General features: G+C 59.6%; 2 protein-coding genes across 11 annotated transcripts; both read right to left on the reverse strand.

Annotated features, from left to right (window-relative positions):
- Nucleotides 1-1,575: 1,575 nt before the first annotated feature.
- Nucleotides 1,576-3,364, reverse strand: ADRA2B (adrenoceptor alpha 2B). Its single transcript, XM_075042147.1, has one exon. It carries the CDS (start codon nucleotides 3,098-3,100, stop codon nucleotides 1,955-1,957), a length of 1,146 nt encoding a protein of 381 aa, XP_074898248.1. The 5' UTR covers nucleotides 3,101-3,364; the 3' UTR covers nucleotides 1,576-1,954.
- A 692-nt stretch (nucleotides 3,365-4,056) lies between these two features.
- On the reverse strand, nucleotides 4,057-12,195 carry ELMOD3 (ELMO domain containing 3). Of its 10 annotated transcripts, none has more exons than XM_075043739.1 (11): nucleotides 12,137-12,195; nucleotides 11,799-11,904; nucleotides 11,307-11,376; nucleotides 10,907-10,972; nucleotides 10,448-10,539; nucleotides 10,039-10,219; nucleotides 9,218-9,340; nucleotides 7,637-7,767; nucleotides 6,922-6,998; nucleotides 6,628-6,755; nucleotides 4,057-5,807 (listed from the first exon to the last, which is right to left on the reverse strand). In XM_075043739.1, exons 2-11 carry the CDS (start codon nucleotides 11,871-11,873, stop codon nucleotides 5,599-5,601), a joined length of 1,152 nt encoding a protein of 383 aa, XP_074899840.1. In that variant the 5' UTR covers nucleotides 11,874-11,904; nucleotides 12,137-12,195; the 3' UTR covers nucleotides 4,057-5,598. The 10 variants fall into 10 exon arrangements, with proteins under 10 accessions (XP_074899840.1, XP_074899841.1, XP_074899846.1 ...); XM_075043740.1 differs by having other exon boundaries at nucleotides 11,799-11,876; nucleotides 12,137-12,185; XM_075043745.1 differs by lacking the exon at nucleotides 10,448-10,539 and having other exon boundaries at nucleotides 11,799-11,876; nucleotides 12,137-12,191.
- Nucleotides 12,196-12,199: the final 4 nt, after the last annotated feature.

Genomic DNA, 12,199 nt, shown 5'->3' on the forward strand with positions numbered 1-12,199 from the left:
CATGCCCAGCCCCACACGTCTATGCCCAGCCCCATAGGACTATGCTCAGTCCCATAGGACCATGCCCAGCCCCATAGGATGATGCCCAGCCCCACAGGAGCATACCCAGCCCCATAGAACCATATCCAGCCCCATGGGACCATCCTCAGACCCCCAGCCCCACACAACTATGCCCAGCTCCATAGGGCCATGCCCAGCCCCACAGAATTCCACATCCCAATAAGACCATACCCAGCCCCACGTCTGCCCCCCGCCATGACGTGGGGTGCCAAGTGGCCGGCACGGGTGCAGCCGTGGGGCAGAGGGAGCCGCAGCAGGATGCGGCGCCGGAGGCCGGGATCGGGTCTAGCCGGCCCGGGGCTGGGCTGGCGGGGGTCCAGCGGTTCGGCGTGCGCAGCCCCGCGGCCCCGGCCCCGTTCGCACGACCTCTCCCACCCCGAGCATCCTCCCAGCGCGCCTGGAGGGGCCAATGGCCACCGGCCGTGCTGCGCTCACTGGGGAGGAGGAGAGCAGCCGGGCTGGGAAAGGGCTTCCCAAAAGTTCAGCCGGTTTCGGGGTGGATGGAGGTGAAGTCCCGAAGAGGGGCAGGGAGATGGGGCTGGCTCCGCCACAGCAGAGGCGAGCTGTCCCTGGCCGTATCCCCCAGCATGCTGGTCACCGTGCAGTGGTGTGGGTCACCGTATACTGCTGTGGGTCACCATGCACTGGTGTGGGTCACCGTATACTGGCGTGGGGCACCGTATGCTGGTGAGGGTCATCACGCACCATCATCAGTCACGATGCACTAGCCTGGGTTGCGATGGACCGGTGTGTGTCGTGATACCTCGGTGTGGGTCATGATAACCCGGTGAGGGTCACCATACGCCGGCATGGGTCACCGTGTACCACTGTGAGTCATGGTACAGCAGTGTGAATCACGACGCGTCGGTGTGGGTCACAGCATGCCATGGTGAGGCATGACACAGCAGTGTGGGTCACGATACCCTGCTGTGGGTCGCGATACACTATCATGAACCACAATACACCAGCATGGGTCACGATGCTCCACTGTGACCCATGGTTACACCCGTGTGGGTCATGATACCATGGTGTCAGTCATGATATGGCAGTGTGGGTCATGCTGGTGTGGGTTATAACACCCCAGAGTGGGTCACAACCCACGACCCCCCCCCCGTGGCCCCTGACACAAGTCACCCTCACCCTGGGTGGGCAGCACAACCCTATACGAGACCCTTGCGAATCCCCGATATGAGCCACCCATGAATCCCCACGCCACTGGAGTCCCCCGACACTGGGCTCTGTCCCCGTCCCCCATCCGGTTGAATGTCCTCGGGGCCGGCAGCTGCAGAGATTTATTCTTTGGGGTTGTTTGGGGTTAGTTTTTTTTTTTTTTTTAATTATTATTATTTATTCCTTCCCGGGCGCTGCCATAAATAACTGCCCCCTCCCAGACATCGTGTTCCCGCTCCGCCAGCATGCATTCCTCCCAGCCGTGCTGCCGGCTGTCACGGGCCGTGGCTCTTGTCCCCAGCAGTCCCCAGGGATGGGGGGGGAACGACACGACAATGACACCCTGTCCCCCCCCTTGAAAAAAGTGAATTTTTTTCTTATTACAAAATATCTTTTATTGTTAAAAGGCCGCGGCACCGCCTTTTGGGAGGGGGTCTGCTGGGATGTCACCGGGCTTGGTGGCAGGGCTTGCACCATGGTGGCATGTGCCTCCCCCCCTGCTCCCCCTCCCTGGGTCTCTAGGGGTCCCCATGGGAAATCTGGCAGCGAGAGAAGGCAGCGGGCAGGCAGGCGCCAGTGGCGGGGGGGGGGAACCCATCGTCTCTTGGGAGGGGGGCTTCGAAGCCTCCCCCACCCCAAACCCAAGGGATGCTCCAGGCAGCGAGCGCAGCCTGGAGGAGGAGGAGGAAGGAAGGGGGTAGCCAGAGCCCCTCACCGGAGCCCCTCACCAGGGCGTTGGGGCTCGGCGGCGGCAGAGGAGGCGTCGGAAAGCCTTGCGGAAGTCCTGGTTGAAGACAGTGTAGATGACGGGGTTGAGGGAGCTGTTGCAGTAACCGATCCAGAAGAAGAACTGGAACACGCCGTCGGGGACCTTGCAGCGCTGGGGACAGAGCGCGCCCAGGCTGTAGAGGAAGAAGAAGGGGAACCAGCAGAGGACGAAGACGCCGATGACCACGGCCAAGACGAAGGTGAAACGTTTCTCCCGGTTGATCTGAGTCTTCCTCCTCCAAGGGTTCAATGCCGGCGGCCGATGTGCCAACACCACCCGCCCCGTCCCGGTGGCCAAGGTGTCCCTGGGGCGTCCCCCGGGCTGCGGGGACGTCCCTGCCCCAGGCTTGGGGGACGCTGGGGGCTCCTCGGGGCTCAGCAGCGAGGTCCTGTCCGCCGGCGGGCAGGTCCCCGGGGGTTCCACACCGGCTGGGGGGGTGACGTTTGGCGGCACCGATCCCGGTGGTTTGGTGCTGGCGGGGTGGGAGCGGTGGCGGCGTTTGGCAATCAGGTAGATGCGCAGGTAGACGAGGATCATGATGAGACACGGGGCGAAGAAGGAGCCGACGCTGGAGGAGAGGACGTACCAGGCCTCCTCGTTGAGCTTGCACTGGGGCCGCCCCCCCACCGCCGCCTTCTTCTCCCCCTTGTAGACCAAGGGCGGGAGGGAGATGATGGCGGCGATGGTCCAGACGATGAAGATGCTGCACTTGATGCGCCGCGGCGTCCGCTTGGCGTTGTACTCGATGGCGCGGCTGACCGACCAGTACCGGTCCAGGCTGATGGCGCAGAGGTGGACGATGGACGAGGTGCAGAAGAGCACATCCAAAGCCAGGTAGATCTCGCACCACGTCTTCTCGAAGTACCAGTAGCCCAGGAGCTCGTTGGCCAAGGAGAAGGGGATGATAAGGGTGGCCACCAGGATGTCGGCGGCCGCCAACGACACCAAGAAGAGGTTCTGGGGCGCCCGCAGCGAGCGGCTGCTCAGCACGGCCATGATGACCAGCACGTTGCCCGCGATGGTGAAGAGCACCAAGAAGGTGATGGCGGCGGCGATGGCGGCGGCGGCCTGCACCGAGTAACCGCCCTCGGGGCCCTCCATGGTCCCGCCGGGTCGCGGGGTCCGGCCGCCGGCGTTCACCGCCGCCCCGGGGTGCGGGAGGACGAGGCCGCGGGGCGCTGGGGGACGCCGGCGTCCCTCGCCATGCTGCCCGCCCGGCTGCCCGCCGGTGCCCGCTGCCGCCGGCACGCGTCCGCCGTGCTGCCCGTACCTCTGCCCGCCGCCCTGCCCTGTGGTGCCCGCCCTGCCCGCAGCCCCTCGGGCTGCCTGCAGCCTGCCTGCACCCCTGCCCTGCCCGCAGCCCTGCCTTCCCCTGCCCGCACCGCTGCCCTGCCCGCTCCCGAGCCCCCTTGCCCTCTGCTGCCCGCCGTCCCCGACGCTGCCCGCACCCTGCCCGCACCCTGCCCACCTCGCCTCCCCGCCTGCCGCTGCCGGTACCGGTACCGCTGCCGGTACCGGGCTCTGCGCTGCCGGGCGCCGCCTCCGCGGGGTTTTAAGCGGCCGCGGGGGGGCAGAGCCACCGCCCCCGGGGCGGACCCGGGCGGGGGGGAACACGCGTCCGCCGGCGGGGCCGGGCTCGGCTCCCGGCTCCGCTCCTGCTCCCGCTGCCCGCTCCCCTCTTTCCCGGTACCCGCATCCCTTCCCGGGCACCTTCAGCCCTGCCCCGGCACCCCCAGCCCTCCCCCGGGACCCCTATCCTCCCGCCCATGGGGACCCCACATCCCTCCCCGGCACCCCCCCGCTTCGTACCCACCTCCCCTCCCCAGCACCCCCATTCTCACCGGGCCCAGGCAGCCAGGGAAAACAGCCGAGCCCGGAGTTCCCCCTTCCAGCCCCAGCGGGAGCCCAGCCCACGCTCCCTTTCGTCCCCCTCAAAACCAGCCCCAAGGTGGTTTTTGTTTTCTTCAGAGCCTGGCTGCCCCCGTCCCACCCTCCTCCCACACCTCCAAATGATTTACGCAATAATTCAGGATTAGGAAAGAAAAAAAAAACCAGCATGAGGTTCGGTTTTGCCCATTTATTAGTTTGGGTTTTTTTTTTAATTTTTGGCCAGGGAAAGCCTTTTCCAGCCCCACGGGGAAGGCCATTGCCTTTTCAGAGAGGTAACGGCACCAGGCAGCTGTCAGGGCCCATTCAGCACCATGCCACGCTCTTATCCCACCAGCTCCTCGCTTCTCTTGTTCAAACACATCTTTTATCTCCAGATCTGGGCTTTGGGGGCTTTTATTCCCCTCGCCTTCTTTTGAGGGCTGAAGATGCTTTTCAAGCATTTCTAAGCACCTGCTGAGGGCTCACGTCAGGCACGGAGCGGTCGTTACCGCTCCCAGCTCATCCCCTTGCTGCACCCGGGGCGGGACAGGGCTGTAAACTGGATTTCCTAAAGGGGGAAACTGAGGCACAGAGGGCTGGGAAAGGAGGGAGCATGTTGGGAAACCACACCCCAGCCTCTGGGAACCCCTGAGCAAAAGTCTTGCCTCCTCTTCAACAAGGTTTTCCTGAAAGCAAGCAACTGCCCTTGCAGACTAGGAGGGACTTTTCTTCCTGCTCTTGGCTTCGTCTTGCCTTGGGACAGAATCCAACCCTGGTTTCTGTCCTCCAGAGCAGCTTTTCCACTGCTGAACCCCAAATTTGGCTCCCCGGCGCCAGGCTGATCCCGCTTCGCCCCTCCTTGCTCTCTGGAGCAGCCCCCTGCCAGCAGAAACCCTCTCCCCTTACCCAGCCACAAAGACCAGAAGCAAATCCAAGTCCAAAAGTCTCTGTTACACCAAGAAAAGCATTTTTTCCCTCCTTTTAGTAACTTCTTTAGGAGCTGACACACACAGTAACATCCCAGGGGACTTCGGGGGGGGGTCGCCAAACCTTGGGGGATGAGCTGCCCCCACTGCCCCAGCAACAGGGCTGTGCTTGTGCTCTTACCCTGCCATCAATGCAAAATTAAGGTGCTGTGGCCCGAAGCCAGGGGGTTTTAAACCCTCCCAGATGCTGTCAGAGCCGTGATTTGATTCAGGAGCCCTGTCACCATGCTCCAGCTCTGCATGGAACATCACAAGACTTTCCTGCTGGGGGTAAAGAGAGACAGGAGCATGGATTTGAGACAGGCAAACAGACTATCCCAGTCCCCAGGCTAGTGGCTCACAAAATCCACTCACTCTGCCACGTTTTCCTCCTTTGCTTCAGGAGATTTCTGCCTGGAGAGGGTCAAATCCTGCAGCTTGCTCCCACAGCACCGAGCAATGCTGACACCGCAGCCGGGACGCTTGCAGGGCAAGAGGGGGAAGAACCGGGCCACCCTTTCTGGGGGTTTAGGGCAAAAATCTACCCTCAATGGCATCCCAGGCTCCCAACCGCCCTCAGCTTGGTCCCAGACCCTTCTCTCGCTGCACTTCTCAGGGCAGCGGCCACCTCCCATCACTCTGTGTCTACCACCTCGACCTGCATGGCCCATCCTGAGCTCCCCCCTAACCAGAAGCGACAGCGGCCAGGCATCCACCGAGAGCTGAGCCATGAGCAGTGCTCCCTGCAGCGCATCTCCCTCCGTTTCAGATCAGTCGGGCTTCTCCTTCCAGCTCAACCTGCAGGTCACAAACGCCCATGAAGTGGATCTCCTCACCGGGCCGGCTGCCGCTGCCGCCGGAGACAGAGGAAAAGGATGGTTGCTGAAGGCTGTCTGCTGTGGGGCTTCGGTTCACGTAGGCCTCCAGGGATTTCAGGAGCTGCTTTGGTTTCTTTTTGGTGGATAACTCCAGCTCTGGGGAGGTCAGAGGGAAATGCATAAGGACAGAGAGCGAGGTCTCGATGGTGTCAGGGACACAGCGCACTCCCAAGGTAAGTTTTTGACTCATGTATTATTTCTGGTGTCCCACTGTATCCCCTCAGGAAAGGGCACAATTATGTTTTGCTCAGGATGACAGAGCGTGAAAAGCTTTTTGCCAAAACCCCCAGCTGAGCTCAGCATCAGCCTCAGCTCCCCCGAAATCCGCCCGGGAGGGAAAGCCCAGGGCAAGCAGATCAAAGCTGAGCCTGACTGCAACAGCTGGACCCCGTTTTAAGAGGGAGCCATTAGCACGGCGCATCCGAGCAGCTCTGTTGACATCAGTCTCCTCCGGAGTAAATAACCCCGCCAGTTAATTTAGCGCTTACTGCGAAAAACACGCCGTCGGCAACTCCGCTTACACCCCACGCCACAAACAGGGCTTATGCAACCACACTGCGTGACATGAGCAAGCCTGGGGAGCAAGAAGCATCCCCATTTGTCACCCACCTCAAGCCATCACAACACAGCAGCCCTCTGAACACGGCAGGCACTTCCACGAGTGCTCGTCTTTAAGATTCAAGATGCAAAACGGGGGGAAAAAAAACACCCCACGGGGAACTTGGGTACTTAAACACTGTTGAAAAATGTCATTGTAAAGGTTAAATGATGAATGGTTGGGGCTTTCTGGGTGTTACACCCCTTGGGATTGGTCTCAGCACGACATGAATGTGCTGAGAACACACCAGGTTTGTCCTCTGGGCCTTGGGTTATTTTCCTCAGCTGGGAAAGGAGAGGAAAGTTCGGGGAAACAAACCCTTCAGGAGGAAGCCGGAGTCGACAATGGTCTTGTGCTGCCATTTCCAGACGCGGTAGAGCTGCAGAAAGGCCGCCGCATACAGGTCGTTCAGCACGGCGATGACTTGCTGCCTGCGGTTGCATTCCCTGAAACAGGCAGAGAGGGGCTCAGCCGACACGGCTGCCGTCCCAGCAGCCGAGGGACCCACTGGGCAGGGACCCCGCTCAGCGGGAACCAGCCAAGGATGCTGTCTGAGACCCCAAAACCACCACCCAGCCCAGCTATGGAGCTGTCGGCCGCTCCGGACCTCACCTGGAGAGACGTTCCTCCCTCAGGGCCTGGATGACGATGCGGGTGACGTTCACGGACATGATGCAGAAGGGGAAATTCTGCAAGAGAATGAGCATTATCGCAGCTTGGCTGGAAAAAGCCTCCTCTCTTGCGGCACACAGAGGGGCCCGGACAACACCTTCGGCCCTTCTATGCCACATCCGTGTGGCCCCAAACTCATGGGATGGTGGCTGCAGGCAACAGATCCATGTAGGGGGATAATAATAGTATGGATACAGGCTTAGATGGATGCTGTGCATCAAGCCGAGCTTATAGCCAGGCTTAAACCCAACCATATCTGAGACTAAAACGCCAAGTTTGAGACGGGCTCCACTCGCTCCCATTTTCATGCCACGCTGCTCTTTGCCCACTTCTCTAGCCCTTTTAATCTGTACAAGTTCAGCTTCAAGCCAGGATCCCAGGAGCAGATCTCTGATTTCCACCAGGACATTAAAATCTCATTCCCAGAATAAAGCCAACACCTGGAGTCTGGCTCCAGCTGCTGGTCGGAACTCCTCAGCTCTTTGGGGACCACCTTCTTCCCCTTACCAGTGCGAGGGGGATTAAACAGCAAAAAAAAAAAAATCAAGCCCTTAACTCTGAAGAGAAGGTTTTCATGCCTCCCTTTCCCCGAGCGTTAGAAATTAACAGGTAGATACCACTGCAGGGAGCAAGCGAAGGAGTTGGAAGGACATGCCTGGGTTTCATGCTGGGATAGCTTGAAAATCTCTTGAGCCAGAGGCAGTGTCTGAGAGTCCATGACGAAGTACAGCATCTGCATCAAGCCCAGCATCCCTGTCCCTCGCAGGTCAGTCCCAGGATCCGCACCTGGAAGGGCACGACAGCCCAGAGAAGTGAGGGACAGCATGGAGTCGCTCTCTGGTCACCTCCCCACTTCCGCAGGCTGTTTATACATTGTCACCATATTTCGAGAGCGGAGGAACCCTGGTGATTCCCTTCAGGAATTGCATCCTGAGGGAAAGCTTTCAGGGAATTTCCCTAACCAGGGCCGGACGGGTGCCATCGCCTCTTTCACATGGGCATTAACAAGCTCTTGCTCTCCCACCCACACACCCATTCCCATACCTTCTCTAGGAATTAGTAGCTTTAAGCTCTACCCACCCCAGGGCACATTTGTCTGGTAAATTAACCCTTAAAACCAGTTGTGTACGCCACAGGACAGAGCAGCAGGAGCTGTTTCCCTCCCGTTGAGGGTTTTAGGCTTCATTAAAACCCGGCCTATTTAACTTGCGAGTCAACCAGCCCGAAAACTCCTGCGAGGCCACATGTGACAGCTTTAATCACGCTGTTTGTCTTACACAGCCGAGGCTGAAAGCAACCTGCAACGCAACCTTAGTGACAGAGCCCTGACCTGCGCTTCGTTAATAAACCAGCCCTCTGGAGACGGCTCATTAGCCGCAGAGATCGCTTGCTAATGAAGAGCATTAATGGCCCAGGCAAAGCGGTTACACCAACTACTTCTTGTTATGCCCACGTCATCTGAACACAGGCAACCATGGCAGCGGGTATTGGTGTCATCTGGCCAGCCAGTCCAGATGTTGTACTGGCTGTGACAGCTGGCTGGGGCAGTGACAGATCTGCTACAAAACCAGGGCTTGGTATTGGGGCCAGCTCTGTTTAATATTTTAATTGATGATCTGGACAAGGGGATCGAGTGCACCCTTGGTAAGTTGCAGGGGACACCAAGTTGGGTGGGAGTGTTGATCTGAGGCTGCACCTCAAATATTGTGTTCAGTTTTGGGGCCCTCACTACAAGAAAGACATTGAGGTGCTGGAGCGTGTCCAAAGAAGAGCAATGAAGATCACGAAGGGTCTAGAGCACAAGTCTTATGAGGAGCGCCTGAGGGAATTGTAATAGGATAAGAGGAAATGGCCTCAAGTTGGACCAGAGGAGGTTTAGATTAGATATTAGGAAAAATTTCTTCACCAAAAGGGTTGTCAAACATGGGAACAGACTGCTCAGAGAAGTGGTAGTCTCACCATCCCTGGAGATACTTAAAAGACATGTAGATGTGGCGCTTAGGGACATGGTTTGGTAGTGGACTTGGCAGTGTTAGGTTTAACGGTTGGACTCAGTGATCTTAAAGGTCTTTTCCAACCTCAACAAGTCTATGAAACAGCAGCAGGGACCGTGTAAAGGGAGACGAGCGGCAAACCCTTTACGCTGCCTCTAGATCCCACCTCCAGAGGAGGGAACGGGACCAGCGTGATCCCTCTTGGCAAAGGTTTGCTCCAGAGGTCTCTCCCTCTGCCCTACCTTGAAAGCCGAGCTCTTCCCAGTGCGCCCCATAGCGTGGGCAGCCCAAGCTGGAGCGGGTTAGCTTCTTGTAAATGGTCTGCAGGATTCTCATGTGCACTCTCTCATTATCATCCAAACCACCTGGTGGAGAGAAAACACCCCTCAGCATCCCTGCCCCACTACCCTCAAACACTGGCACAGAGACATGGCAGGGAAAGAAACCACCACCAGCTGCAGGGTAAAGCCAGAGCCCAGCTGGAAATGAAATCCCGCAGCTGAGAACGGCTTATGGTGACAAGGAGAATGTTCGGGCTATGTTTATCCTGCTGGAGGGGAGAAGGGAAGGAGAGGAAAATGTATTAGAGGTGCAGAAACACAACTAATATGACTGCGTTTGTATGAGCGTGGGGGGAATGAATAATTCTGGCATCACGTGAAGTTTTGCTGGCCAAAGCTGCACTGCCCAGGGAACCACAGGCGAGGAGTTTCCACGTGCTCAGCATGTGTGATCCACCATGGGACAGCCAGACAGGACACACACTATGCCAAGGCACCAGGAAGATTCACATCTCGTTTGCTGTGGTCATGAAACAAGGAGTGGGAAGGGCTGTAGAGCCATGGAGCACCTGCCCGGTGCCATGTCAAGGTGTACATGTGGAACGGCTACTGTGGCACGACAGAAAGGGGTCAAGAGATCCACTGTTCCCCACTAGAAGTGAATATGCCTGCAGCAAGGGAGCAAAGGAGATGGAGAATGCATCCTTTGGGACAAGCAGCTGCCACGGGATAAGCGGGCAGAGACCCCACAAAACCCCTGAGCCCCCCCACAAAGCTCTCACAATAAAGGTGATGTCGGCCGGGCCAGCAGCTTGCGTTGGGGTGGAAGGGACACTCACACTGCGCTATGGCCAGAGCCAGCTCTCGCTCTCCCTGCAGCTGTGGCTGGAGCCGGGGAGGGCCGAAGAGGAAGTGAACCAGAGCAGCCAGGCCTTGCCTGCGTGCTGTTGCCCGAACTTTCTTCTGCGGAGGAGAAACCATGCAAAGAAACGATTAGGGCTGGTCCCTCGGGGAATTGGGCAGGAAAGAAACCCATGGGCAAGCCGGGAGGGATGGGACCACATGAAGAGACAAGCCAAAGGAAGGTGGAAGGGAAAAAGGGGAGCGCTGTGCTTATCCCACCACGCTCTCCTCTCCTACTTACTAAAACTACCCCCGAGAGAGGGCGAGAGCGCGGGGCCCTGCCCGTACCCTGCACTCAGAGAGGTCGGCTGTCTGGAAGTACTGCAGCGCTTCATTGAAGGAGATTGGGGGTGCGGCACTGGCTGATGTCCCCCCCAGCCCTGCAGGGAAGCAGACAACAGGGTTAGCTCCCTGCCCCAGCATGAGCCCTGCTCCTCCGCTCCAGCTTCCTGGTGCCGAAACAAGCTCCTGCCTCAGGTCAGAGGGGCCGTTCCAGCACAGGGAGCTCACTCCCAGCTTCTGGCATGGCAGGAGGGCAAAGACTTGGGGAGCTGGGGGAAGGCAGCAGGTCTCCTGCTCCCTCTGTCTCCCTCCAGCCCTTTCCCCAGCTCTCTCCCCATCCCCAAGTAATCCCCCCAGCTGCACACCCACCTGCTCCTGCCCTCTGGGACCCAGGTCCCTTCCCCTGCCCAGACCTTCTCTGTCCAACTCTGTAATGATCCCCCTTATCCCTGGCACCAGCTGTACCTGACTGTATCTCTTCCACAGCCTCCCATTCCTCCTGGGCTCGACGCAGCTCCTCGCTGATCTCTGCTGGAAGAAAGGCACGTTAGAGGTTAGAGTCAGTTGGGAGGCCCCGGGAGGTTGTTTGCTCCCTTCCCCAGCACTGCTCAGGACATGTCCAGGCAGGATTTCCCCTTCCCTGGGGAAGAAACGCCGATCAGAATCCCCCAAGATGCTGCGAGGTTTCTCTTCGGCAAATATGGGACAAAGCAAGGCTAAGGCTTCACCAAGCTGGAGCCAAACAGCTTTGCCTGTGAGCCCAGTGCTCGGTTCCTCAGGCTCCCTTTGAGCTCCCCAGGCGTTTCCCCCACCAGGAAACAACGAGATCAATACGAAGGAAGCAGAGAAAAGAGGAAAAGCTTACCGGCGCCCACAGGCTGCCCCGCTTCCTGCACGAGAGCCTGCAGGAGACCATTTTGCCTCAGAGCTGAGATCTAAGCAGAGACAGAGATGCAAATGTCACCCACCAGAACAGACCCAAAGAACCAACCGCTCCCCAGAGAACCCCAAAACCCTGACCTCTTCCCTCAGGGAACCGACCCCATACTCTGCTCACAGGCTCAGAACCGTGCCAGCTAGCTGGAAGGGCGTGAGAGCGGCTCAGACCCCTTCGGGCACGTTTTTTTGTCGCGTTACCACCTCAGGTAACGGGAAGATCGCTTTCGGTACCCCGAAAGCTCATTTTATACGGACATTAATGGAGAAATAAAGCAATAGCGGGAAGGGGGGGAAGCTGTTTTACACCAAGGGGTGCTGCCCAGAGGCCGGGGCACGGCGGGGTGCCGGCCAGGGCACGGCGGGGGGGGGGGGGGGGGGGGGCGCACAGCGAGGGGCAAGGCTCAGGCCTGACACGCACGGGGAGGGACTTGCCGGGCGGGGGGAAACGGTGCCGCTCCTCAGGCCGCTCCTCAGCTCCGGTGCCTCCGCTCATGCCCTGCGGGGAAGAAGGCGGCGTCCCCCTCCTCGGCGGGAGCCGCAGCGGAGCCTCAGGCGGCGGGACACGGTGGCCCCGGCGGGGTGACGGCCCCTCAGGGACCCCCCCGGCCCCTCTGGAGGCCTCAGGCCTCTCCTGCGGCCCGGCCCCGGGGCGCCCCTTCCCGCGGCCCCCGCCCGTTCCCGGTCCCCGACCATCACCCTCCCGCCCCACCGGGCCGCTCCGCCCTTGGAACCGCCGCCCTTTGACCCCGCTCCCACCGGAAGCGGCGGCGGGGCCTCCCGGCCCGCCCGCCGGGCCCGCTCCGCCGCCGCGCAGTGCGC

This window comes from Buteo buteo, chromosome 12, assembly GCF_964188355.1.
Source record: "Buteo buteo chromosome 12, bButBut1.hap1.1, whole genome shotgun sequence".
Lineage (NCBI taxonomy): Eukaryota > Metazoa > Chordata > Aves > Accipitriformes > Accipitridae > Buteo > Buteo buteo.

Bases quoted from the DNA above. Each gene is read 5' to 3' on its own strand.
- ELMOD3 (XM_075043739.1), bottom strand. From the start codon at position 11,873: ATGAGCGGAGGCACCGGAGCTGAGGAGCGGCCTGAGGAGCGGCACCGT. The intron at 7,768-9,217 runs GTAGGGCAGAGG...GTGCCCTTCCAG, and splicing joins GGAAGAGCTCGGCTTTCAAG to GTGCGGATCCTGGGACTGAC. The intron at 5,808-6,627 runs GTTTGTTTCCCC...TGACCTCCCCAG, and splicing joins CTCCGGCTTCCTCCTGAAGG to AGCTGGAGTTATCCACCAAA.
- ADRA2B (XM_075042147.1), bottom strand. From the start codon at position 3,100: ATGGAGGGCCCCGAGGGCGGTTACTCGGTGCAGGCCGCCGCCGCCATC.